Source organism: Kogia breviceps, chromosome 3 (genome assembly GCF_026419965.1).
Source record: "Kogia breviceps isolate mKogBre1 chromosome 3, mKogBre1 haplotype 1, whole genome shotgun sequence".
NCBI classification, from domain to species: domain Eukaryota; kingdom Metazoa; phylum Chordata; class Mammalia; order Artiodactyla; family Physeteridae; genus Kogia; species Kogia breviceps.
Genome location: NC_081312.1, coordinates 67,394,273 through 67,421,053, shown reverse-complemented (window position 1 = coordinate 67,421,053; position 26,781 = coordinate 67,394,273). Strand labels below are relative to the sequence as shown.

At 36.8% G+C, this 26,781-nt stretch overlaps 1 protein-coding gene across 11 annotated transcripts in view; it reads left to right on the top strand.

Annotated features, from left to right (window-relative positions):
• NUBPL (NUBP iron-sulfur cluster assembly factor, mitochondrial) overlaps positions 1-26,781 on the top strand; it is a 530,407-nt gene that overhangs the window by 177,013 nt on the left and 326,613 nt on the right. For 10 of the 11 annotated variants that reach the window (XR_010839581.1, XR_010839583.1, XR_010839582.1 and 7 more), the window contains 2 exons: positions 18,761-18,800; positions 18,887-18,977. Coding sequence is in view for 8 of the 11 variants with exons in the window: in XM_067028607.1 (XP_066884708.1) it covers positions 18,761-18,800; positions 18,887-18,977 (131 nt within the window). In the remaining 3 variants the exon portion in view is untranslated. Of the gene's footprint in view, positions 1-18,760; positions 18,801-18,861; positions 18,978-26,781 lie in introns of all 11 variants that reach the window. The other variant, XM_067028611.1, reaches the window with a different exon arrangement.

Genomic DNA, 26,781 nt, shown 5'->3' with positions numbered 1-26,781 from the left:
TTGGTATATATGCTGGACTTGTCCTCGGCTCTGGGTAGAATGCAAAGAAAAGAAAAAAAGGACAGATAAAGCAAAAGATTAGACACAACTAAAGAGGACATTAGTTAACTAGAATGTAGATGAAAAGAAAATACCCAGACTATAACATATAGAGAAGATTGGGGAACAAAAAATGAAAGTTTGAGGGACATGGAGGACAGCATGAGAAGGTCCATCACAGGTCTAATCAGACTTCTAGAAGGAGATAATGGAGAAAATGTGACAGAGGCAGTATTTAAAGAGAGAATGATTGAGAGTTTTCCAAGACAGAACTAAAATTTAGGAAAACAATAGTATATAAATTAGCCTGGGAGGGAGAGTGATTAGATTTTAAGCATTCAAAGGAGAAAAGTTAGGGGTATTGATTACCTTTATACTTTAAATATTTGTTTAAATAACTGGGTAATCATTTTAAGAATAGAAATGGAGTGTATGATTTCTTTTTTAAAAGTGCGAAAAATGTAATGAGGGAAAGAATCACAATAAAAATAAAATAAGGCTGCCCCCCAAAAAAGTTAAGCAAAGAGAAAGTACAAAACAAAATAGAAGATATGAATTCAAATGTATCAGCAACATAAATATTAATATTTTACAACTCTTCAGTTAAAAGAATAATATTGTAAGACCAGAGAAAACAAAACCAAAATAAAACAAAAACAAAATCCAGATAGGTTAAAGCTATTTAGAAGAGATATGCCTAAAACATAAAAATATACATAGGTTAAAAAAGGATTGAAAATGATAAATCAGGCAAAATGAAAGTGGGTGTAGTGTTAATAGACAAAATAGACTTTGAAGACTTTTAAAGCAACAGTATTACTGAAAGTAAGGAATTACTGCCTAGAAATAAGCTTGCTCTAATGGCTATATATAGACTCTTCCAAGTATACCTGGAACATTTGTAAAAATTGACCATGTGCTAGCCCATGAAACAGGTTTGAGTGAATTTCAAAGATTGGTATCATTCAGATCACATTCTCTAATATCACACAATTAATTTTGAGGTTTATAACAAAATAGTAACTAAAAACATCTACACATTTGGAAATTAAAAACAATTTCTAAATAACTCATGGTTGAAAGAAGAAATGATGAAAATGAAAACGTGGGATAAAGCTAAAATATTTAGAGGTAAATGGTCGTTAAATGTTTATATTTAAAAAGAAGAAAGGCTGAAAATAAGTAAGATAACTGTTTAACTTAAGAAGTTAGAATAATGCAATAAACCCAAAGAAAGTAGAAGGAAAGATGTGATTAAGAACAGAAATTAATGAATTTGAAAACAAAGATACAGAGATACAGTAGAGAGGACCAACAGAACCAAAAAAAAACAAAAAAAACAAAAAAAAAAAACCCTAATAAATTAGACACATGCCTGGCAAGGTACAGTTAAAAAAAAAAAAGGAGAGACAACCTATAAGTAAATTGGAACTAAAGATGGGATTTGACAAATGCAACCATTGGTTTTCAAATATGAGAAAATGTTTGGACAGCTCTGTGACTATACATTTGAACATTTTCTTGAAGTAGGTAATTCCTGGGAAAATGTATATCACCAAAACAGATTCAGAAATATAGATTATTCTGTACTTATTAAAAATGGAATCAGTAGTTAAAAATCTTACTACCATAAAGATAGCAAGCCAACACAAAGTAGTAATTCCGGTCTTAAACTCATTCATAGAATAGAAAAATATATAATACTTTACAACTTAGTTTATGAAACTAGTTAAACCTTAGAAGGCTAGAATGAAAAGGGAAAAATTACAGGACAGTCTCCCTAATTATGTAAAAAGACTTGCGTAAATATTAGGAAGCCAAATTCAGCCTTCTATTAAACAACTATACTGTGATTAAACTGGATTTAATACAGAGAAGCAAGTTTGGTTCAACATTAGAAAAAATGTGTTAATGTAACTCACCATTTTAGTAGCTTAAAGGAGAAAAAGTATATTATAGTTTATTATAATTCATAAACATGCCAAAAAAACATCCTACAACCACTTAGGATTAAAACTCTTCTCCAGCTAGGAATAAAAGGGAATTTTATTTAACCTGATACAGTGTATCTCTAAAAAGTATATAGCAAGAATCATACTCACTGGTGTACTATTAAAAACATCCCATTTAAAATTATGAATAAGAGAAGGAGGCTGGTTTCACAGCTTTTATTTAACATTATAGAGGCACTCCTAACCTGCAAAATAAGTTCAAACGCATAAAATACATGAATTAGAAATTAAATAAAAGAAGCAAACTGTCATTATTTGAAGAAAATATCATTTTTTACATATAAATTTAAAAAATATAGAACAGTTATTAAAATGAACACAGGAATATAACAGGGTGGCTACATATACAATTAATATACGAGAAAATTAAATTTCTATATACTAGCAGTAAAGAGTTAGAAAATGCAGTTTCAAAAATGATACAACAGGGAGCTCTACTCATTGCTCTGTGGTGACCTAAATGGGAAGGAAATCCAAAAAAGTGGAGATATGTGTATATGTATAGTGGATTCACTTTGCTGTACAGCCGAAACTAACACAATATTGTAAAGCAACTATATTCCAAAAAAAATTAATTTAAAAAAATTATACAGAAATGGAAAAAAAAATTCAGCCTATTCTTTAAAGTGTCACCTCTTTCATAAGTTTCTCCCATTCTCTTTAATTGGAATTAAGCATTCCTCATTTTATTGGCCAAGAGTAGTTGGTTTACATATTTGTAGGATTATATCTTACAACAGTTATCTCATAATTGACTGTGTTTATTTCTGTATCCTCCCACTTGACATTAAATGTCATTCATAGAACAAATGAAAATGAAAACACGATGGCCCAAAACCTATGGGATGCAGCAAAAGCAGTTCTAAGAGAGAAGATTATAACAATACAATCCTGCCTCAAGAAACAAGAAAACTCTCAAACACCCCAACCTTACACCTAAAGCAGTTAGAGAAAGAAGAAAAAAACCCCACCAAAGTTAGCAGAAGGAAAGAATTCATAAAGATCAGAAATAAATGAAAAAGAAATGAAGGAAACTAGAGCAAAGATCAATAAAACTATAAGCTTTTTTTTTTTTTTTTTTTGTGGTAGGCGGGCCTCTCACTGTTGTGGCCTTCCCCGTTGCGGGGCACAGGCTCCGGACGCGCAGGCTTAGCAGCCATGGATCACGGACCTAGCCACTCCGCGGCATGTGGGATCTTCCCGGACCAGGGCACGAACCCGCGTCCCCTGCATCGGCAGGCGGATTCTCAACCACTGCGCCACCAGGGAAGCCCTAAGCTGCTTTTTTAAAACATCTTTATTGGAGTATAATTGCTTTACAATGGTGTGTTAGTTTCTGCTTTATAACAAAGTGAATCAGTTATACAAATACAGATGTTCCCATATCTCTTCCCTCTTGTGTCTCCCTCCCTCCCACCCTCCCTATCCCACCCCTCTAGGTGGTCACAAACCACCGAGCTGATCTCCCTGTGCTATGGGACTGCTTCCCACTAGCTATCTGTTTTACATTTGGTAGTGTATATATGTCCATGCCACTCTCTCACTTGGTCACAGCTTACCCTTCCCCCTCCCCATATCCTCAAGTCCATTCTCTAGTAGGTCTGTGTCTTTATTGCCGTCCTACCACTAGGTTCTTCATGACCTTTTTTTGTTCTCTTAGATTCCATATATATGTGTTAGCATACGGTATTTGTTTTTCTCCTTCTGACTTACTGCACTGTATGACAGACTCTAGGTCCATCCCCCTCACTACAATTAACTCAGTTTCATTTCTTTTTATGGCCGAGTAATATTCCATTGTACATATGTGCCACATCTTTATCCATTCATCTGTCGATGGACACTTAGACTGCTTCCATGTACTGGTTATTGTAAATAGAGCTGCAGTGAACATTGTGGTACATGACTCTTTTTGAATTATGGTTTGCTCAGGGTATATGCCCAGTAGTGGGATGGCTGGGTCATATGGTAGTTCTATTTTTAGATTTTTAAGGAACCTGCATACTGTTCTCCATAGTGGCTGTATCAATTTACATTCCCACCAACAGTGCAAGAGGGTTCCCTTTTTTCCACACCCTCTCCAGCATTTGTTGTTTGTAGATTTTTTGATGATGGCCATTCTGACCGGTGTGAGATGGTATCTCATGGTAGTTTTGATTTGCATTTCTCTAATGATTAATGATGTTGAGCATTCTTCCTTGTGTTTTTTGGCAATCTGTATATATTCCTTTGAGAAATGTCTATTTAGGTCTTCTGCCCATTTTTGGATGAGTTGTTTGTTTTTTTGTTATTGAGCTGCATGAGCTGCTTGTAAATTTTGGAGATTAATCCTTTGTCAGTTGCTTCATTTACAAATATTTTCTCCCATTCTGAGGGTTGTCTTTTGATTTTCTTTATGGTTTCCTTTGCTGTGCAAAAGCTTTTAAGTTTCATTAGGTCCCATTTGTTTATTTTTCTTTTTATTTCCATTTCTCTAGGAGGTGGGTCAAATTTATGTCATAGAGTGTTCTGCCTATGTTTTCCTCTAAGAGTTTGATAGTGTCTGGCCTTAGATTTAGGTCTTTAATCCATTTTGAGTTTACTTTTGTGTATGGTGTTAGGGAGTGTTCTAATTTCAAACTTTTACATGTACCTGTCCAGTTTTCCCAGCACCACTTATTGAAGAGGCTGTCTTTTCTCCACTGTATATTCTTGCCTCCTTTATCAAAGATAAGGTGACCATATGTGCGTGAGTTTATCTCTGGGCTTTCTATCCTGTTCCATTGATCTATATTTCTTTTTTTGTGCCAGTACCATATTGTCTTGATTTCTGTAGCTTTGTAGTAGAGTCTGAAGTCAGGGAGCCTGATTCTTCCAGCTCCATTTTTATTTCTCAAGTTTGCTTTGGCTGTTTGGGATGTTTTGTGTTTCCATACAAATTGTGAAAGTTTTTGTTGTAGTTGTGTGAAAAATGCCAGTGGTAGTTTGATAGGGATTGCATTGAATCTGTAGATTGCTTTGGGTTGTTGAGTCATTTTCACAATGTTGATTCTTCCAATCCAAGAACATGGTATATCTCTCCATCTATTTGTATCATCTTTAATTTCTTTCATCAGTGTCTTATAATTTTCTGCATACAAGTCTTTTGTCTCCTTAGGTAGGTTTATTCCTAGATCTTTTATTCTTTGTGTTGCAATGGTAAATGAGAGTGTTTTCTTAATTTCACTCTCAGATTTTTCATCATTAGTGTATAAGAATGCCAGAGATTTCTGTGCATTAATTTTGTATCCTGCTACTTTACCAAATTCATTGATTAGTTCTAGTAGTTTTCTGGTAGCATCCTTAGTATTCTCTATGTATAGTATCATGTCATCTGCACACAATGACAGCTTTACTTCTTCTTTTCTGATTTGGATTCCTTTTATTTCTTTTTCTTCTCTGATTGCTTTGGCTAGAACTTCCAAAACTATGTTGAATAAGAGTGGTGAGAGTGGGCAAGCTTGTCTTGTTCCTGATCTTAGTGGCAATTGTGTCAGTTTTTCACCATTGAGGACGATGTTGGCTGTTGGTTTGTTGTATATGGCCTTTATCATGTTGAGGTAAGTTCCCTCTATGCCTATTTTCTGGAGGGTTTTTTTCATAATTGGGTGTTGAATTTTGTCACAAGCTTTTTCTGCATCTATTGAGATGATCATATGGTTTTTCCTCTTCAGTTTGTTGATATGGTGTATCACGTTGATTGATTTGCATATATTGAAGAATCCTTGCATTCCTGGAATACACCCCAATTGATCATGGTGTACGATCCTTTTCATATGCTGTTGGATTCTGTTTGCTAATATTTTGTTGAGGATTTTTGCATCTGTGTTCATCAGTTATATTTTCCTGTAGTTTTCTTTCTTTGTGACGTCTTTGTCTGGTTTTGGTGTCATGGTTATGGTGGCCTCATAGAATGAGTTTGGGAGTGTTCCTCCCTCTGCTATCTTTTGGAAGAGTTTGAGAAGGATAGGTGTTAGCTCTTTTCTAAATATTTGATAGAATTCGCCTGTGTAGCCATCTGGTCCTGGGCTTTTGTTTGTTGGAAAATTTTTAATCACAGTTTCAATTTCAGTGCTTGTGATTGGTCTGTTCATATTTTCTGTTTCTTCCTGATTCAGTCTCGGCAGGTTGTGCATTTCTAAGAATTTTTCCATTTCTTCCAGGTTGTCCTTTTTATTGGCATAGAGTTGCTTGTAGTAATCTCTCGTAATCTTTTGTATTTCTGCAGTGTCAGTTATTACTTCTAATTTTTCATTTCTAATTCTATTGATTTGCATCTTCTCCCCCTTTTTTCTTTGTGGTACGCGGGCCTCTCACTGCTGTGGCCTCTCCCATTGCGGAGCACAGGCTCCGGACGCACAGGGTCAGTGGCCATGGCTCATGGGCCCAGCTGCTCCGCGGCACGTGGGATCCTCCCTGACCGGGGCACGAACCTGCATCCCCTGCATTGGCAGGCGGACTCTCAACCATTGCGCCACCAAGGAAGCCCCGTCTTCTCCCTGTTTTTCTTGATGAGTCTGGCTAATGGTTTATCAATTTTCTTTTTCTTCTCTAAGAACCAGGTTTTAGTTTTATTGATGTTTGCTATCATTTCCTTCATTTCTTTTTCATTTACTTCTGATTTCTTTCCTTCTGCTAAATTTGGGGTTTTTAGTTCCTCTTTCTCTAATTGCTTTAGGTGCAAGTTTAGGTTGTTTATTCGAGATATTTCCTGTTTCTGAAGGTAGGATTGTATTGCTGTAAACCTCCCTCTTAGAACTGCTTTTGCTGCATCCCATAGGTTTTGGGTCCTCGTGTCTCTATTGTCATTTGTTTCTAAGTATTTTTTGATTTCCTCTTTGATTTCTTCAGTGATCACTTCATTATTAAGTAGTATATTGTTTAGCCTCCGTGTGTTTGTATTTTTTACAGATCTTTTCCTGTAATTGATATCTAGTCTCATAGCATTGTGGTTGGAAAATATATGTGATATGATTTCAATTTTCTTAAATTTACCAAGGCTAGATTTGTGACCCAAGATATGATGTATCCTGGAGAATGTTCCATGAGCACTTGAGAAAAATGTGCATTCTGTTGTTTTTGGATGGAATGTCCTATAAATATCAATTAAGTCCATCTTGTTTAATGTATTATTTAAAACTTGTGTTTCCTTATTTATTTTCATTTTAGATTATCTGTCCATTGGTGAAAGTGGGGTTTTAAAGTCCCCTATGATGCTTGTGTTACTGTCGATCTCCCCTTTTATGGATGTTAGTATTTGCCTTATATATTGAGGTGCTCCTATGTTGGGTGCATAAATATTTACAATTGTTATGTCTTCTTCTTGGATTGATCCCTTGATCATTATGTAGTGTCCTTTGTCTCTTCTAATAGTCTTTTATTTTAAAGTCTATTTTGTCTGAGATGAGAATTGCTCCTCCAGCTTTCTTTTTATTTCCATTTGCATGGAATATCTGTTTCCATCCCCTCACTTTCAGTCTGTATCCCTAGGTCTGAAGTGGGTCTCTTGTAGACAGCATATTTATGGGTCTTGTTTTTGTATCCATTCAGCCAGTCTGTCTTTTGGTGGGAGCATTTAATCCATTTACATTTAAGGTATTTATCGATACGTATGTTCCTATTACCATTTCCTTAATTGTTTTGGGGGTTTCTTTGTAGGTGTTTTCCTTCTCTTGTATTTCTTGCCTAGAGAAGTTCCTTTAGCATTTGTTGTAAAGCTGCTTTGGTGGTGCTGAACTCTCTCAGCTTTTGCTTGTCTGTAAAGGTTTTAATTTCTCCATCAAATCTGAATGAGATCCTTGCTGGATAGAGTAATCTTGGTTGTAGGTTTTTCTCCTTCATCACTTTAAATATGTTCTGCCAATCCCTTCTGGCTTTCAGAGTTTCTGCTGAAAGATCATCTGTTAACCTTGTGGGGATTCCCTTGTGTGTTATTTGTTGTTTTTCCATTGCTGCTTTTAATACATTTTCTTTATATTTAATTTTTAATAGCTTGATCAATATGTGTTTTGGCATGTGTCTCCTGGGATTTATCCTGTATGGGATTCTCTGTGCTTCTAGGTCTTGATTAATTATTTCCTTTCCTATATTAGGGAACTTATCAACTATAATCTCTTCAAATATTTTCTCAGTCCCTTTCTTTTTCTCTTCTTCTTCTGAGGCTCCTGTAATTCGAATGTTGGTGCGTTTAATATTGTCCCAGAAGTCTCTGAGACTGTCCTCAGTTCTTTTCATTCTTTTTTCTTTATTCTGCTCTGCAGTAGTTATTTCCACTATTTTATCTTCCAGGTCACTTATCCATTCTTCTGCCTCAGTTATTCTGCTATTGATCCCATCTAGAGTATTTTTAATTTCATTTATTGTGTTGTTCATCATTGCTTGTTTCCTCTTTAGTTCTTCTACATCCTTGTTAAATGTTTCTTGCATTTTGTCTATTCTATTTCCAAGATGTTGGATCATCTTTAGTATCATTATCCTGAATTCTTTTCCAGGTAGAGCACGTATTTCCTCTTCATTTGTCAGGTCTGGTGGGTTTTTACCTTGCTCCTTCATCTGCTGTGTGTTTTTTGTCTTCTCATTTTCCTTATCTTAGTGCCTGGCTGGTGCACCAAGAGCCTTTCATCCACACGGCTCAGAATAAAAGGGAGAAAAAATAGAAAGAAAGGAGGATAAAATAAAGGTAAAATAAGAGAAAGTTATTAAAATAAAAGATAGTTATTAAGTAAAAAGTTTTTGAAAAGTTATTAAAAAAAAAAGAAAAGAAAACCAGATGGACAGAACCCCAGGACAAATGATGAAATCAAAGCTATTCAGACAAAATCTCACACAGAAGCATACACATACACACCCACAAAAAGAAGAAAAGGGGGAAAAATAATATATCTTGCTCCCAAAGTCCATCTCCTCAGTTTGGGATAATTTGTTGTCTATTCAGGTATTCCACAGATGCAGGTACATCAAGTTGATGGTGAAGTTTTCATCTGCCGCTTTTGAGGGTGCTGGGAGAAATTTCCCTTTCTCTTCTTTGTTCACGCAGATCCCTGGGTTCAGCTTTGGATTTGGACCTGCCTCTGCATGTAGGTCGCCTGAGGGCGTCTGTTCTTCTCTTAGACAGGGCTGGGTTAAAGGAGTAGCTGATTCGTGGGCTCTGGCTCACTCAGGCCAGGGGGAGGGAGGGGTACGGATGTGGGGCGAGCCTGTAGGGGCAGAGGCTGGCGTGACGTTGCACCAGCCTGAGGCATGCCGTGTGTTCTCCTGGGGATTTTGTCCCTGGATCACAGGACCCAGGCAGTGGCAGGGTGCATAGGCTCCCCGGAGGGGAGGTGTCGATAGTGAACTGTGCTCGCACACAGGCTTCATGGTGGCTGCAGCAGTAGGCTTAGCATATCATGCCGGTCTCTGGGCTCAGCGCTGATAGCCGTGGCTCGCGCTCCTCTCTGGAGCTCTTTTAAGCAGTGCTCTTAATCCCCTCTCCTTGTGCACCAGGTAACAAAGAGGGAAGAAAAAGTCTCTTGCCTTTTCGGCAGGTCCTAACTTTTTCCCGCACTCCCTCCTGGCTAGCTGTGGCTCACTAGCCCCCTTCAGGCTGTGTTCACATTGCCAAGCCCTGTCTTCTCCCTGCAATTCGACCAAAGCCTGAGCCTCAGCTCCCAGTCTCTGCCCGCCCTGATGGGTGAGCAGACAAGCCTCTCGGGCTGGTGAGTGCTGTCCGGCACCGCTCCTCTGTGCGGGAATCTCTCCACTTTGCCCTCCGCTCCCCTGTTGTGGCGCTCTCCTCCATGTCTCCGAAGCTTCCCCCCTCCGCTAACTACAGTCTTCGCCGGCGAAGGGGCTTCCTAGTGTGTGGAAACCATTCCTCCTTCACAGCTCCCTCCCACTGGTGCAGGTCCCGTACCTATTCTTTTGTCTCTGTTTTTTCTTTTGTCTTTTTCCCTACCCAGGTACGTGGGAGTTTCTTGCCTTTTGGGAGGTCTGAGTTCTTCTGCCAGCATTCAATGGGTGTTCTATAGGAGCAGTTCCACATTTAGATGTATTTCTGATGTATTTGTGGGGAGGAAGGTGATCTCCACGTCTTACTCTTCCACCATCTTCTCACATCCCCCTAAAAGCTGCTTCTTAGATAAGATAAACAAAATTGATAAACCATTATCCAGACTCATCAAGACAAAAAGGGAGAAGACTGAAATCAACAGGATTAGAAATGAAAAAGGAGAAATAACAAGTGACATTGCAAAAATATAAAGCATCATGAGAGATTACTACAAGCAAGTATATGCGAATAAAGTGGACAACTTGGACGAAATGGACAAATTCTTAGAAAAGCACAACTTTCCAAGACAGAACTAGGAAGATATACAAATTGTGAACAGACCAATCACAAGTTCTGAAACTGAAAGCGTGTTTTAAAATCTTCCAACAAACAAAAGCCCAGGACCAGATGGCTTCACAGGTGAATTCTATCAAACATTTAGAGAAGAGCTAACACCTATCCTTCTCAAACTCCTCCAAAAGATAGCAGAGGGAGGATCACTCCCAAAGTCATCCGACGAGGCCACCATCATCCTGATACCAAAACCATGCAAAGATGTCCCAAAGAAAAAAACTACAGGCTAATATCACGGATGAACATAGATGCAAAAATCCTCAACAAAATATTAGCAAACAGAATCCAACAGCATATGAAAAGGATCGTACACCATGATCAATTGGGGTATATTCCAGGAATGCAAGGATTCTTCAATATATGCAAATCAATCAACGTGATACACCATATCAACAAACTGAAGAGGAAAAACCATATGATCATCTCAATAGATGCAGAAAAAGCTTGTGACAAAATTCAACACCTATTTACGACAAAAGCCCTCCAGAAAATAGGCATAGAGGGAACTTACCTCAACATAATAAAGGCCATATATGACAAACCCACAGCCAACATCATTCTCCATGGTGAAAAAGTGAAATCATTTCCCCTGAGATCAGGAACACGACAAGGTTGCCCATTCTCACCACTGTTATTCAACCTAGTTTTGGAAGTTTTAGCCACAGCAATCAGAGATGGAAAAGAAATAAAAGGAATCCAAATCGGAAAAGAAGAAATAAAGCTGTCACTGTCTGCAGGTGACATGATACTATACATAAATAATCCTAATGATGCCACCCGAAAACTACTAGAGCTAATTAATGAACTTGGTAAAGTAGCCGGATACAAAATAAATGCACAGAAATCTCTGGCATTCCTATACACTAATGATGAAAAATCTGAGAGTGAAATTAATAAAACACTCCTATTTACCATTGCAACACAAAGAATAAAATATCTAGGAATAAACCTACCTAAGGAGACAAAAGAACTGTATGCAGAAAACTATGAGACACTGTGAAAGAAATTAAAGATGATACAAACAGATTGAGAGGTATACCATGCTCTTAGATTGGAAGAATCAACATTGTAAAAATGAGTGTTCTATCCAAAGCAATCTACAGCTTCAATGCAATCCCTATGAAACTAGCAATGGCATTTTTCAGAGAACTAGCACAAAAAATTTCACAATTTGTATGGAAGCACAGAAGACTCTGAATAGCCAAAGCAATCTTGAGAACGAAAAACAGAGCTGGGGCTTCCCTGGTGGCGCAGTGGTTGAGAATCCGCCTGCCGATGCAGGGGACACGGGTTCGTGCCCCGGTCTGGGAAGATCCCACATGCCGCAGAGCGGCTGGGCCCGTGAACCATGGCCGCTGAGCCTGCGCGTCCGGAGCCTGCGCTCCACAACGGGAGAGGCCACGACAGTGAGGCCCATGTACCACAAAAAAAAAAAAAAAAAAAAAAACAGAGCTGGAGGAATCAGGCTTGGACTTCAGACTATACTACAAGGCTACAGTAATCAAGACAGTATGGTAGTGGCCCCCAAATATTAATATAGATCAATGGAACAGGATAGAAAGCCCAGAGATAAACTCACGCATCTATGGTCACCTTATTTTTGATAAAGGAGGCAAGAATATACAATGGAGCAAAGACAGCCTTTTCAATAAATGGTGCCACGAAAACTGGAGAGCTACATGTAAAAGAATGAAGTTAGAACACTCCCTAACACCATACACAAAAATAAACTTAAAATGAATTAAAGACCTAAATGTAAGGGCAGATACTATGCAAGTCTTAGAGGAAAGCATAGGCAGAACACTCTGACATATATCACAGCAAGATCGTTTTTGAGCCACCTCCTAGAGAAATGCAAATTAAAACAGAAATAAACAAATGGCAGCTAATGAAACTTAAAAGCTTTTGCACAGCAAAGGAGACCACAAACAAGATGAAAAGACCGCCCTCAGAATGGTAGAAAATATTTGGAAATGAAGCAACTGACAAAGGATTAATCTCCAAAATATTCAAGCAGGTCATGCAGCTGAATATCAGAAAAACAAACAGCCCAATCAAATAATGGGTAGAAGACCTGAATAGACATTTCTCCAAAGAAGATATACAGATTGCCAACAAACACATGAAAGGATGCTCAACATCACTAATCATTAGAGAAATGCAGATCAAAACAACAATGAGGTATTATCTCACACCAGTCAGAATGGCTATCTTCAAAAATCTACAAACAATAAATGCTGGAGACGTTGTGGAGAAAAGAGAACCCTTTTGCACTGTTGCTGGGAATGTAAATTAATACAGCCACTATGGAGAACAGTATGAAGGTTCCTTAAAAACTAAAAGTAGAAGTACCCTGTGACCCAGCAATCCCACTACTGGGCATATACCCTGAGAGAACCACAATCAGAAAGAGTCATGTACCACAATGTTCATTGCAGCACTATTTACAATAGCCAGGACATGTAAGCAACCTAAGTGTCCATTGAAAGATGAATGGATAAAGAAGATGTGGCACATATATACAATGGAATATTACTCAGCCATAAAAAGAAACAAAATTGAGTTATTTGTAGTTAGGTGGGTGGACGTAGACTGTCGTACAGAGTGAAGCAAGTTAGAAAAACAAATACCGTATGCTACCACATGTATGTGGAATCTAAAAAAAAAAAAGGTTCTTATGAAAGTATGGGCATGACAGGAAGAAAGATGCAGATGTAGAACATGGACTTGAAGACATGGGTTGGGCAAGGGTAAGCTGGGATGAAGTGAGAGAGTGTCATTGACATATATACACTACCAAATGTAAAATAGATAGCTAGTGGGAAGCAGCTGCATAGCACAGGGAGATCAGCTCAGGGTTTTCTGACCACCTAGAGGGGTGGGATAGGGAATGTGGGAGAGAGACACAAATGGGATTGCATATGGGGATATATGTATATGTATAGGTGATTTACTTTGTTATGCAGCAGAGACTAACACAAGAGCGTAAAGCAATTATACTCCAATGAAGGTGTTAAAAATTTTAATTAATATGCTGTGCAGACAGAATAAGGCTTTTTGAAACTTGACCACTGTCTCTCCTGTCTGCTGGAGTTTAAGCTCCATCAGACCATATCTCTGACATTCACTGATGATTTACCAGGGTCTGTCCCAGTCTCTAGCACGTAGGAGTCATAAAGTAAATTTTTGTCTAATGAGTGTGTGAATGAATACTCTCATGAATTGGAATTTTGGTGTTTACCAATATGGGGCAAGTGTAATATGGTGTGAACTTTGAAGAATATCCTTGGGTTTAAAAAGTGGAAGAAGATAAAAAAAATAAATAAATTAAAAAAAAAAAAGTGGAAGAAGAATTTAGAATGTATCAGGACAGACTTGATTGTTGCTATTTTTATTATTTATCAACATTGATAGTGTGTTTTGCTAAATGCTTGGTGAATGTATACTGGATGTTATCCATTTTATATCGACTATAGATTTTAATATAGATTGATGTTTATGTTAATTTTATAATAAACTTCATGTAGATCATAAAAAAAAGATACAAATAGCTTCAGAAATACAGGGTACCTGGGGCCAAATCTAACAAAGAAAATGTACAGTTTTCATAAGGAAAAGAATTCTAAAATTTTATTGAAAGATTTTCAAAGTGTCAATAATTGGAAAACAAATGATGTTCATGGATAGGAAGACTAAATTTTATAAAAATCTCCATTCCTCCTAATAGTTTTGCAAATCCAGTCAGAAGTCCACTTGTCGAAAGTGATGACCAAGTTAAATTTACAAATTATAAAGGTGAGCAAAGGGCCTGTGAATAGGTAAGACACTCTTGAAGAGAGAGAAAACACAGAGGACTTGTGTTGCCAGATAAGGGGACTTATAAAAGTGCAGTATATGCCCCCTGTTTGATATTGGCTCAAGGATAGACAGATAAACTAGTAGAAAAGAATAAATAGTCCAGAAGCAGACTTATATATATATGGAAACCTGATTTATGACAAGGCTAGCGTTGCAGACTATTGATGGTAGGACAATTTATTATCCACATGGAAATAAAGTAGTGGATCCTCACACTACACACACAAATTAATTTCAGATGGTTTAAGGACTTAGATGTAAAATGCAAAACTATGAAGGTTTAGAAGACAATATAAGATACCATCTCAGTGACTGTATTAGTAAAGGCTTTCTTAAACGAGACCCAAGAAGCATAGACCATAAAGGAAAAAACTGATTAATTTGATTACATAAAAAGTAAAAACTTCTGTTATTCAAAAGACATTATGAAGGGACAGAACAACAGAGCCTCGTTCAAGATGATGAACTCAAATGCCTAGTGCATTTGATTAATGTATTTGATATTTATACACTGGAAAATAGGAACAAATTGCTAATAAATACATAGAAAATGAAGGAAACACATACACACATGCTGCGCAAAGATCTTATCAGTTCAGGGGGACAAAGGAAAAATAATATTGTGTGCTATATTGCTTAGCTATTAATAACATTTACATGATATCTAAAAAAATTGTGATATAATTGCATTGGGAAGATGGATGCGTGAAAAATGTGCCTGTGTTTGTGAAAAAGAGCTAAATACTTTAATATGTCATGAGATAACTAAAAATTGTCAGACTCTTGGTTTGGTAGATTAGTTAATTGTATTGTATCAACATTAATTTCCTGGTTGTGATAATTGTACTATGGTTTTATAAAATATTAACATTAGGGAAAGCTAGGTGAAGGGTATATGAGGACTCTGGCTATACTTGCAACTTTCTGTAAGCCTAAGATTAATTCATCATAAGAAGTTAAAAAAATCAACTAGTAGTTGTTGGCTCTGGGGAGTAAGAAATGCGACAGTGCTAGGGGTTATTGACATGTGGTAACAATTTTTATGGTACTACTTGACTTTTTAATTGGTATGCATTTGTTATTGGAGAAAATGGAAAGTAGAAAATTGTACAGCGCACAATGGAGGAAAGTTATTTCTCTGTAAATTTAACTTGGATGCTTTGGAAAGAATTGACAAAGTTAGTTACATGGAAAAGAATATTGCTATCAAATTATCTATGGGGGAGATTGAGCTTGTTAGTTTAGTCAGAAGTTAAAGAGGGAAACCATTAAAAAGTTTAATATTCTTAACATTTTATTTTAGCTTGGAACATAAAAATGCATACTTATTCACCAGTCTTTTAATGAAAAGCCATAGCTTTTTTTGTGTGTAGGGAATCCAGTGAATAGAGTTCAGTAATGGATTTCTTATATAAACCATACCTGTATGCTTTATCATAATTTTAAATTTCAGTCTCTTTAAAGAGGAGAAAGAACCTAAAGAACATATGATAAAACCTGAATATGTAATTCTGCTAAATTTTTATGATTTTGCCCTATACTTTTAGCCCAATACTAGTCCAAGTTACCTAAGGTGAGAGGGTTTCTAGTGTACTTTGTTATGGTGAAGAACTAGGATATGGCAGCAAGAATGACTGGGAACATGGCTACACAGATAGTCTGATAAAAGAAACTATACTTTATAATCACCTTTTGCTACATGAAGTGTATTTTCTCTGTTTTGTATTGAGCATAAGCAGTACATTGGTTTTCTCTTTAGAGATTAACACAATTTATTGTCTCAGAATACAAAGTAGAGTTTTTTTTTTTCTTTTTTTATTGTGGTAAAAAACATAACATAAAATTTACCTTCTTAACCATTTTAAAGTGTACAGTTCAGTGGTATTAAATACATTCATAATGTTGTGCAGCCATCACCACTATCTACCTCCATACTTCTTTTCATCTTGTAAAATGGAAACACCCTATCTATTGAACAATAGCTCTCCATTGCCACTTTTCCCTGCCTCTGGCAACCACCATTCTACTTTCTATCTCTATCATTTTGACTACTTTCAGTATCTCATATAAGGGGATCATACAGTATTTCTCTTTTTGTGTCTGACTTATTTTGCTTAGCAGTGTTCTCGTGGTTCATCCATGTTGTAGCATATGTCAGAATTTTCTTCCTTTTTAAGGCTGAATAATATTCCATTGCGTATCTGTACCACGTTTAGCTTAGCCATTTATTCATTAAAGGACCCTTGGGTTGTTTCCACATTTTAGCTATTGTGAATAATGCTGCTGTGAACATGAGTGTACAAATATCTCTTCAAGACACTGATACTCTTCAATCCTTTTTTCAACCCTGCTTTCAATTCCACCAAGAAGTGGAATTGCCGGATTGTATGGTAATTCTATTTTTAATTTTTTGAGGAACTCATATTATTTTCCATAACATTTCCATTTTACATTCCCATGAACAGTGCACAAGGGTTGCCATTTGTCTCTATTCTTGCCAACTGTTGTTATTTCCTGTGTTTTTTTTTTTTTTTATTTTTTTATGGCAGCCATCCTAATAGTGTGAGGTGGCCTCTCATTGTAATTTTGATTCACATTTCCTTAATGATCATTGATGTTGAACATTTTTTCATGTGCTTATTGGCCATTTGTATATCTTCCTTGGAGAAGTGTCTATTCACTTCCTTTGCCCATTTTTGAATTTTGTTGTTGTTGTTGAGTTTTAAGAGTTCTCTCTGTATTCTATTCTGGGTATTAATCTCTATAAGATATATGATTTACAGATATTGTCTCCCATTCTTTGGGTTGCCTTTTCACTCTGTTGATATTATCTCCTGATGCACAATGTTTAAAAACTTTCATGAACTCCAATTTGTCTATAGTTGCTTTTGTTGCCTGTGTCTTTGGTGTGTATCCAAGAAATCCTTGCCAAATCCAATGACATGAAGCTCTTGCCCTATGTTTTCTTCTAAGAACTTTATAGTTTTAGCTCTTACATGTAGACCTTTGATCCATTTTGAGTTAATTTTTTGTCTGTGGTGTTATGTAAGGGTCCAGCTTCATTCTTTTGCATGTGGATATACAGTTTTCCCAGCTTTTTCCCCAGTGAATGATCTTGGCCTCTCTATGAAAAAATTATTTGACTGTGTATGTGAGGGTTTATTTCTGGGCTCTCTCTTCTGTTTCATTGGTCTATATGTCTGCCTTTATGCTAGTACCACATTGTTTTGATTGCTGTAGCTTTGTAGTAAGCTTTGAAATAAGGAAGTATGAGTCCTCAAGCTGTGTTCTTCTCTTTCAAGATTGATTTGCATATTTGGGATCCTTTGAGATACCATATGAATTTTAGGATGGATTTTTTATTTCTGTAAGAAATACTATCAGCATTTTGATAGGGATTGCATTGAATCTGTAGGTGGCTTTGGGTAGTACTGACATCTTAATATTAAGTCTTCCAGTTAATGAATATGGCATATGTTTTCATTTGTTTGTCTTCTTTAATTTCTTTCAGCAATGTTTTGTAGTTTTCATTTTGCAAGTCTTTTACCTCCTTGGTTAAGTTAATTCCAAAGTATTTATTCTTTTTGATGCTGTTATAAATGGGATTTTCATAATATCCTTTTCAGATTGTTCATTGTTAGTGTATGGAAATGAACTGATTTTTGTATTTTGACTTTGTATCCTCTCCTTTACCAGATTTATTTATTAGCTCCAATAGTTTTTTGTGGAATCTTCAGGGTTTTATGTATAAGATCATAACATCTGTGAAAAGAGAAAACTTTACTTCTTCCTTTCCAATTTGGATGCTGTTTATTTCCTTTTCTTGCCTCATTGCTCTGGCTATAATTTTAAGTATTATGTTGAATAAAAGTGACAAAAGTGGGCATCCTTATCTTGTTCCTGATCCTAGAGGAAAAACATTCAGTCTTTTACTATTGAGTATGATGCTTGCTGTGGGTTTTTCACATTTGCCTTTTATTATGTTGAGATATGAAATAGAGTTTCTTACTTTTTTTTGGATTCTTATATTTTTCAAAAATTTCAAGTAAAGAAAAGAAATAACTGTGTGTGTGTTTGCAGATATACATATGTACACTTACTATATAAGCATATGTATATAATTTATTTATCAATATGTATGAATAAACCTGGTGGACAAAATTACTTATTGAGGTTACTTTTTAGAACATTTGAAAATTGTAGATGAAGTGTTTCTTAATAAAACTATATCCCATCTATTTTTAGATGTTGCATCCATTGGGTGTATTAGTTGTATGCTTGGTATAATGTTTAAACTGTTGCAAATTGAGGTGAATTAGTTGGAAGTGAAAGACTAGCAATATGAGTAGCTTATTTATATTTTTAATTTGACACTCTGGTAAGAAAACAGGCAATATATTTATGTATAATGACTTACTCTTCTAAAAGATGTTTTTTTTTCTTATTTCAGGTAACTTACTGCGGCCTCTTTTGAATTATGGTATTGCTTGGTGAGCATATCTTTTTTACTTTATGTTACTTTTCAGAATAATATTAACTTATATAAATTAGTTGTATTTTTGGTTTCCCATTGCAGTATGTCCATGGGCTTCCTGATTGAAGAGACTGCACCCATTGTTTGGAGAGGCCTTATGGTAATGTCAGCCATTGAGAAACTGTTGAGGCAGGTAAGAAAATTGCATTAAGCATCATTTTATTATCAGCACACTGTGGTTAATATTTTCTGATTGGAGAGTCGTTAAAATTTGCATTCAGGTTTGAGATGTTTTGCAAAAGAACCCAGTCGCTATACTGAATATATAATGAGGTGTGTGGCGCCAAGACCAACTTTCACTGTCACATGATTGAATCTTTCCTATTGCTTATTAGTACTAAAATCTAATGTCTTATTTTATATTATTCTGTTTCTCTGTTCAGACTCTGTTGAGTCTACAGCAAGGCAAGGAAATTTATTTTATAAGTAAACTGCCTTCTTTAGATTTATGGTTAATTTCATTGTGGCCAATATTGAGTTATAAGGGCAGTGTAGAAATTCCTCAGATATAGAAAAAATTCTATAAACCACAGTGCTTATGATTAAAATTGCTTCAGAACAAAATGAAATTTTATTTTACTCTGAGTACATATGGCTACATATTTATTTATGTAGTATCTGTCCAATCAACTTGAATTTGTCCTTAAGGAAAAGAACAGTTGATTGGATAATCTAAAAATATCAGATGAGCTTTATGTTATTTATAGAAATAAATTTTATTTTTTCTTAGTAACTGTGAATTTATAGTTAATTATGTTCTAGGTAAAAATTATAAGTACTTTGGATTTTCTCCACTGACGTACAACAATTATCCCTTATTTATTCTTGTTTTACTTTGGGTCAGGCACCATGCCATAGGCTGGCAGTTCTAATCATAGATATTCCTATATTCATTTCCAGTTGTGAAAGTAAGTAGATATAATATGTCTTGAACTCTGAAACTCTTCTTTTTTCATTGTAACATCTTGTCTTTTTTCTGCTGCTTGAGTTCTTATAAATTTGCTCTTTGATCTTTGGTCCCAGAATCCTCCTATTTTTCTCAGCACATTTAAGTCTCTTGGCTGCATTTCTTCCTCTTTCACACTCAGATCCTATAGCTGGTTATTTCATTTATACTCCTGACCCCATCCATTCCAGTTCCTTTGTGATCTTGACCTTTATTTCTATGGATTAAGCCAGGATTTTTTTTTTCTTTAAGGAAATTCTAAAACAATCTTTATTCAGTTTATAATTAAAGTTAGAGTCAATGGAAATTTGGAAACACCAGGAGAATTTTGGTTTTAATATTGTCAACTGAAAAAAATGTGCAACCTGTAAGTTGAGAATTTTGTTTTATTTGGAGGACAAAACTGAGGACTTCATCCAGGATGCAGTCTCTCAGATAACTCTAAGGGGCTGCTTCGAAGAGATAAGGGAGGAGCCAGGATATATAAGAGTTTTTGCAGCAGAGACAGGTAGTCAGAACATCAAAAGATTACTGTTAATTTAAGAAAATCACATATCTCAAGTTAAGGAATTTAGCTCTTGTCTATGTACAGGAGGATGCAAGAGTTTGGGTCATTGAAATCATTCCTTTGATATCTGGGGCCCTCAGTTATCTGGGGCTAGTATCCTGTGCTTTCTCATCCTGAGTTTCCTCAGGGTGTACCATCAGGGGTGGCTGCAGCAGCTGACTGCTAGGTGGGGGCATCCTGTTTCTATCTTGAGTTCCCTCAGGGCTAACTGTCAGGGAGGTGGTAATGTGATGGCTTGATGGCTGCAACATCCTTGTTTACTGATATGGCAGGCAACATTTTCTCATTGACAATATTAGTTTCCCCCTTCCTATGTTAGTGTTAGAATTCTCAACAGGAAATGATTCAGATTTCCTCCTAAGTCTTTATGGATGGCCACAAGAAGATGGAAGTATTTCCACTTTCCACAGTGATCAGACACTTAGAGATCCAAGTCAGTGAGAAGAGACACAGAAGTCCAGGCCAAGGGTTGGTGTTCCTAGCTCAGAGATATAGAATCCCCATAGCCCGTGCCCAGCAAGGGGTGAGCAAGTCTCTCTTTTCTGTCCTTTTTAAATCTCAGGGAGCCTTTTAAATCTCAGATTCCAACAGGTGACAAAAGCATCTGCATAATGAGCCCCTGAGCCTGGAAGAGAGAGAGCAAGTGTGTACGTGCCCTCAGGAGTGGGGCAAAGGGAGTTTCCCACAGAATAGGTGAGATTAAACCTGACAGTTCGAATAATTAGGCTGCAGAAAGACTGCACCTGAAGCTCACACCTAGATTTAGTACCTGCTTTTATAAACAAAGAAAACTTTTTGAGACCAGAGGTGAGAAGATCAAAAGTCTGAAGGAACCAGAAGTATATTATTTTTTTATTTTGTGGGGTGTTGGGGAAGGGAAGAGGAGGCAGGATGCCAATTCTGTATTCTCAATGTCCCACCATAACCCAGCCTTTTGTATCTACTGCTGAATACTGTTGGAGAATGTAGAATACTTGTGTTAATTGCTGGCATCATACACTTTTGATTTCTGAGTTTAGCCAGGCTCTCAACACTTCAATCATCTGATTTAATTCATTATTCTTCTCAACATTTATTAAATGCTCAGCTTAAAAAATATTTAGGGAATTTGGTAGTTTGGCAGAGAACCTAGTGGAGATGTGGCGATTTGACTCACTGACACATAAATCATATAAAAGTCACAGTTTATTCTGACAATTGCTGAAGATACATTTTTAGCAAACATACTACAAAATATCAGAATGAATATCAGGGGCGAGAAAATGAATCCATTACTTATTTTATTGGGATATTTAAAAGATACCTAGAGTATCCTCTAGGATATTAGGATATTGGACTGCATGTTTGCCATACAGTCTTTTGTAAAGTTGCTTCTGTTATCTGCACATTTTAATAGCTGAAAGCTGATATTTTCGGATCATACCGTGACCAGTGCTAATCATCTGAGCTATTAATTAACGAGTGTTTTGTTTTTGTTTTGCTTTAGAAAGCAGAGCAACATTTGGTAAATTTAACATCCTTTGTGAAAATATAGTAGTTAGATAGATGCTCTATATAGCAGTGGATTGTGGAGGGTACCTGGTTCATTGGCTGATTAAAAAAATTGAATATAACACATATGTAGAAGAAGGTACAGATCATAAGTGTCCAGATAGATGGATTATCCCAAAGTGAAAACACCTTTAGACTCATCATTCAGGACAAGATAAATAGAATACCAATGTCCCAGAAGCTCTTCTCCTGTCCCTTCCCAATTACTATTTTGTGGGGAGACGATAAATACTTGCGGTAGGTCTGCCATCTTGAACTGGAATCATTTTAAAAGTTTTTTTCGCTCTTTCTTTTAATTTATTGAGTTAAACTTATACATATAATAGGATTCACAGATCTTATATGTGGAGTTCAATGATTTTTGATAAACATATATGACTGTGTAACCATATCCCAATCAAGATAGAGGACATTTCCATCCCCCTAGAAAGTTTCCTTGGGCTCTCTTGTAGTCAGTTCCACACCCATAGGCCATGATTTTTTGTGATTTCTATCACCATAAATGAGTTTTATATGTTCTTATACTTCATATAAAGGGAACCTTATAGTATATAGCCTTTTGTATCTGGTTTCTTTTTCTTAGTCTAATGCTTTTGAAGTCATCCTTGTTGCATGTATCAGTAGCTGAGTTCTTTTTATTGCTGAGTAGAATTCCTTTGCATGAATATAACCCAATATTGTTTTAGCTATTCTTCTGTTGATAACATTTAGGTAGTCTCCAGTTTTTGGCCATTATGAATAATGCTGCTATAAATACTTGTACAAGTGTTCATAAGAGTTCCAGTTGTTTCACATCTTTGTCAATGTTTGGTGTGTTCATTTTCTTCACTGGTGGGTATAAAATGATATCTTCTGATGGTTTTAATTTGTGCTTCCCTGATGGTCAGTGATGTTAAGCCCCTTTTCATGTGCATGTTAGATATTGCTGTATCTTCTTTCATGAAGTGTATGTTCAAGTCTTTCACTCTTTTTTAATTTTTTTTTTGGCTCATTTTTCTTCTTGTAATTGAGTTGCAAGAGTTTTAATATATTCTGGCTATGAGTCCATTGTCAGATACATGTATTGGGAATATTTCTCCCAGTCTGTGGCTTGCCTTGTGATGAGCTGAAGTTTTAAATTTTTGTGAAATGCAATTTATCAACCCTCCAATTTTTTTTTTTCTTAATGCTTAGTGCTTTTTCTGCCCTCTCTAAGAAATCTTTGCCTGTCTACCCCAAGATTGTAAAGATATTCTCGTATATATTTTTACCTTTAAGATTTATAGGTCTGGCTTGTATATCTGGAATTAACTTTTTTGTATGAAGTGAGATAATGATCAAGGTTTATATTTTTTCATAGTTGTGTCATAATAGGAAATATATTTATTCGTTGTCCTTGCTCCCTGACACAAAGCTCCTAAAACCCTTGGAATTTCCTGAGTGTTAGGATTGTCCTTTGTCATTCATAAGGAGCCTCTTTTTGAGCACACCTGCTAGTTCATGTTAGTGAGGTGACTTGAGGTAGGACCCCTAGATAGCCTCAGGATGGGACTGGTCACCAGCAAGGCCAAGTATTTAGAGGGTTAGAACTTTCAGCCTCTCCTGCTGACCTCTGGGAAGGGGAAGTGGGGTGGGCTGCAGATTAAACTCTATGAAAATTCTTGAACAACAAGATTCGATGAGCTTCTGCGTTGTAAAACACATTCACATGCTGGATTGGTTGTGTACTCTAGTTCCGTGGGGAGAGAAGCTCCTGTGCTCAGGGCCCTTCTGAACCTTATATTTACCTCTTCATCTGGCTGTTCATCTGTATCCTTTATAATACCCTTTATAATAAACTGGTAAATGTAAGTAAACATTTCTCTGAGTTCTGTGAGCTGCTCTAGTAAAATACAGGCAACCTCAGATATTGTGGGTTTGGTTCCAGACCACAGCAGTGAAAGAAATATCACAGTAAAGCAGTTGCATAAACTTTTTTGTTTCCCAGTGCACATGAGAGTTATGTTTCCATTATACTGTAGTCTGTTAAGTGTGCAATAGCATTATGTCTAAAAAAAAAAAAGTACATACCTTAATTAAAATATACTTTATTGCTAAAAAGTGTTAACCATCACCTGAGCCTTCAGCAAGTCATAATCTTTTTGCAATAGTAACATGAAAGATCAGTGATCACAGATCACAATAACAAATATGATAATAATGAAAAAGTTTGAAATATTGCAAGGATTACCAAAATGTGACACAGAGACACAGAGTGAGTAAATGCTCACTTGGAAAAATGGTCCTGATAGACTTGCTTGATGCAGGGTTGCCACAAATCTTCAATTTGTAAAAGATGCAATATCTGTGAAGTGTGATACAATGAGGTATGCTTTTAATTGAACCTGAGGAGGGGGTCATGCGAACCTCACATTTATAGCCAGTCAGCCCAGAAGCACATGTAATAGCCTGGACTTGTGATTGGCATCTGAATTGGGTGCAGTCTTGTGGGACTAAGCCCTTAACCTATGGGATCTGATGCTATATCCAGGTAGATAGTGTCAGAATTAATTGCTTGGCAGTGTTGGAAAACACACATTATAATAGTTTATCTAATTGTTCTAGCACTTTGTTTAAAAGATTTCCCTTTCCCCATGGAATTGACTTGATACATTAGACAAAAATCAATTAAGCATATGTGTATGGGTCTATCTCTGGACACTGTGTTGTGTTCCATGAATAGTTTAATCCTTAGAGTAGAACCATACTGTCTTGATGATTGAAGCTGTATAGAAGGCTTAATATCAGAAAGTGAGAGTCCTCCAACTTTGTTCTTTCTTAAGATTGTTTTGACTATTCTAGGTTCTTTTACATTTCTGTATAAATTTTATATTCAACTTACTGATTTGTGTAGAAAAGCATGTTGGTATTTTCATTAGGATAGTATCGAACTATCAGTATAGATCAGATTTGGATGAATCAAGATCCTGACAACATTGAGTCTTCTAACCCTGAGCATGGTATGTTTCTACATTTATTTAGATTTTCTTTAATTTCTTGGAGTAACATTATATAGTTTTCAGTGTATAGGTCTTGTAATTCATTTATTAGATTTATCGTAAGCGTTTTAGTGTTCTTTGATGATATTTGCAAATGGAATTTTTTGTGTGTGTTTAATTTCAAATTGTTAATAGTTAGCACATAGTACATATACTGTTGATTTTTGTATATTAACCTTGTGTTCATAATTTTTCCAAATTTGTTTTTAAGTAGTTATTTAGTAGCTTTCTTGGTACCCTGTATGCACATGATTATATTGTCTGCAAGTAAAACAGCTTAATTTTTTTCTTTCCAGTCTATTCTTTTCATTTCATTTTCTTGTCTTCTTATTGAACTGGCTAGTACTACCAGTACAGTGTTGAACAGAAAACATGAAGGCAGACATGCTAGTCTTCATCCAGATTTTTTTTTTTCTTATTTGATGATATTTATTCTCTTTACCAAACTGTACAATAAAAGGGAAATGTCACATCTAGTGACATTAACATTAAATATTTCTTCATTAAGAAAGATGATAGGGCTTCCCTGGTGGCGCAGTGGTTGAGAATCCGCCTGCCAATGCAGGAGACACGGGTTCGTGCCCGGGTCTGGGAAGATCCCACATGCCGTGGAGCGGCTGGGCCCGTGAGCCACGGCCGCTGAGCCTGTGCGTCCGGAGCCTGTGCTCCGCAACGGGAGAGGCCACAACAGTGAGAGGCCCGCGTACTGCAAAAAAAAAAAAAAAAAAAAAAAAAAAAAAAGAAAGATGATAACGATTGGTTCAAGTTGGCAGAGTAGAAGGATGTGCTCTCACTCCCTCTTTTGAGAACACCAGAATCACAACTAACTGCTGAACAATCATCAACAGGAAAACACTGGAACTCACCAAAAAAGATACCCCACATCCAAAGACAAAGGAGAAGCCACAATGACATGGTGGGAGGGGTGCAATCACAATAAAATCAAATCCCATAACTGCTGGTGGGTGACTCACAAACTGGAGAACACTTATACCACAGAAGTCCACCCACTGGAGTGAAGGTTCTGAGCCCCATGTCAGGCTTCCAAACCTGGGGGTCTGGCAACAGGAGGAGGAATTCCTAGAGAATCAGACTTCAATGGCTGGCGGGATTTGATTGAAGAATTTTGACAGGACTGAGGGAAACAGAGATTCCACTCTTGGAGGGCACACACAAAGTAGTGTGGGCATTGGAACCCAGGGGAAGGAGCAGTGGCCCCATAGAGACTGAACCAGAGCTACCTGCTAGTGTTGGAGGGTCTCCTGTAGAGGCAGGAGGTGGCTCTGTCTCACCGTGAGGACAAGGATGCTGGCAGCAGAAGTTCTGGGAAGTACTCCTTGGCATGAGCCCTCCCAGAGTCTGCCATTAGCCCCACCAAAGAGCCCAGGTAGGCTCTGGGTTGGTGTCGCCTCAGGGCAGACAACCAACAGGGAGGGGACCCAGCCCCACCCATCAGCAGACAAGTGGATTAGAGTTTTACTGAGCTCTGCCCACCTGAGCAACAGCCAGATCTATCCACCACCAGTCCCTCCCATCAGGAAGGTTGCAGAAGCCTCTTAGATAGCCTCATCCACAGGAGCAGACAGCAGAAGCAAGAACTACAGTCCTGCAGCCTGTGGAACAAAAACCACATTCACAGAAAGACACGATGAAAAGGCAGAGGGCTAAGTACCAGATGAAAGAACAAGATAAAATCCCAGAAAACCAACTAAATGAAGTGCAGATGGGCAACCTTCCAGAAAAAGAATTCAGAATAATGATAGTGAAGATGATCCAGGACCTCGGAAAAGAATGAGGCAAAGATCGAGAAGATGCAAGAAATGTTTAACAAAGATCTAGAAGAATTAAAGAACAA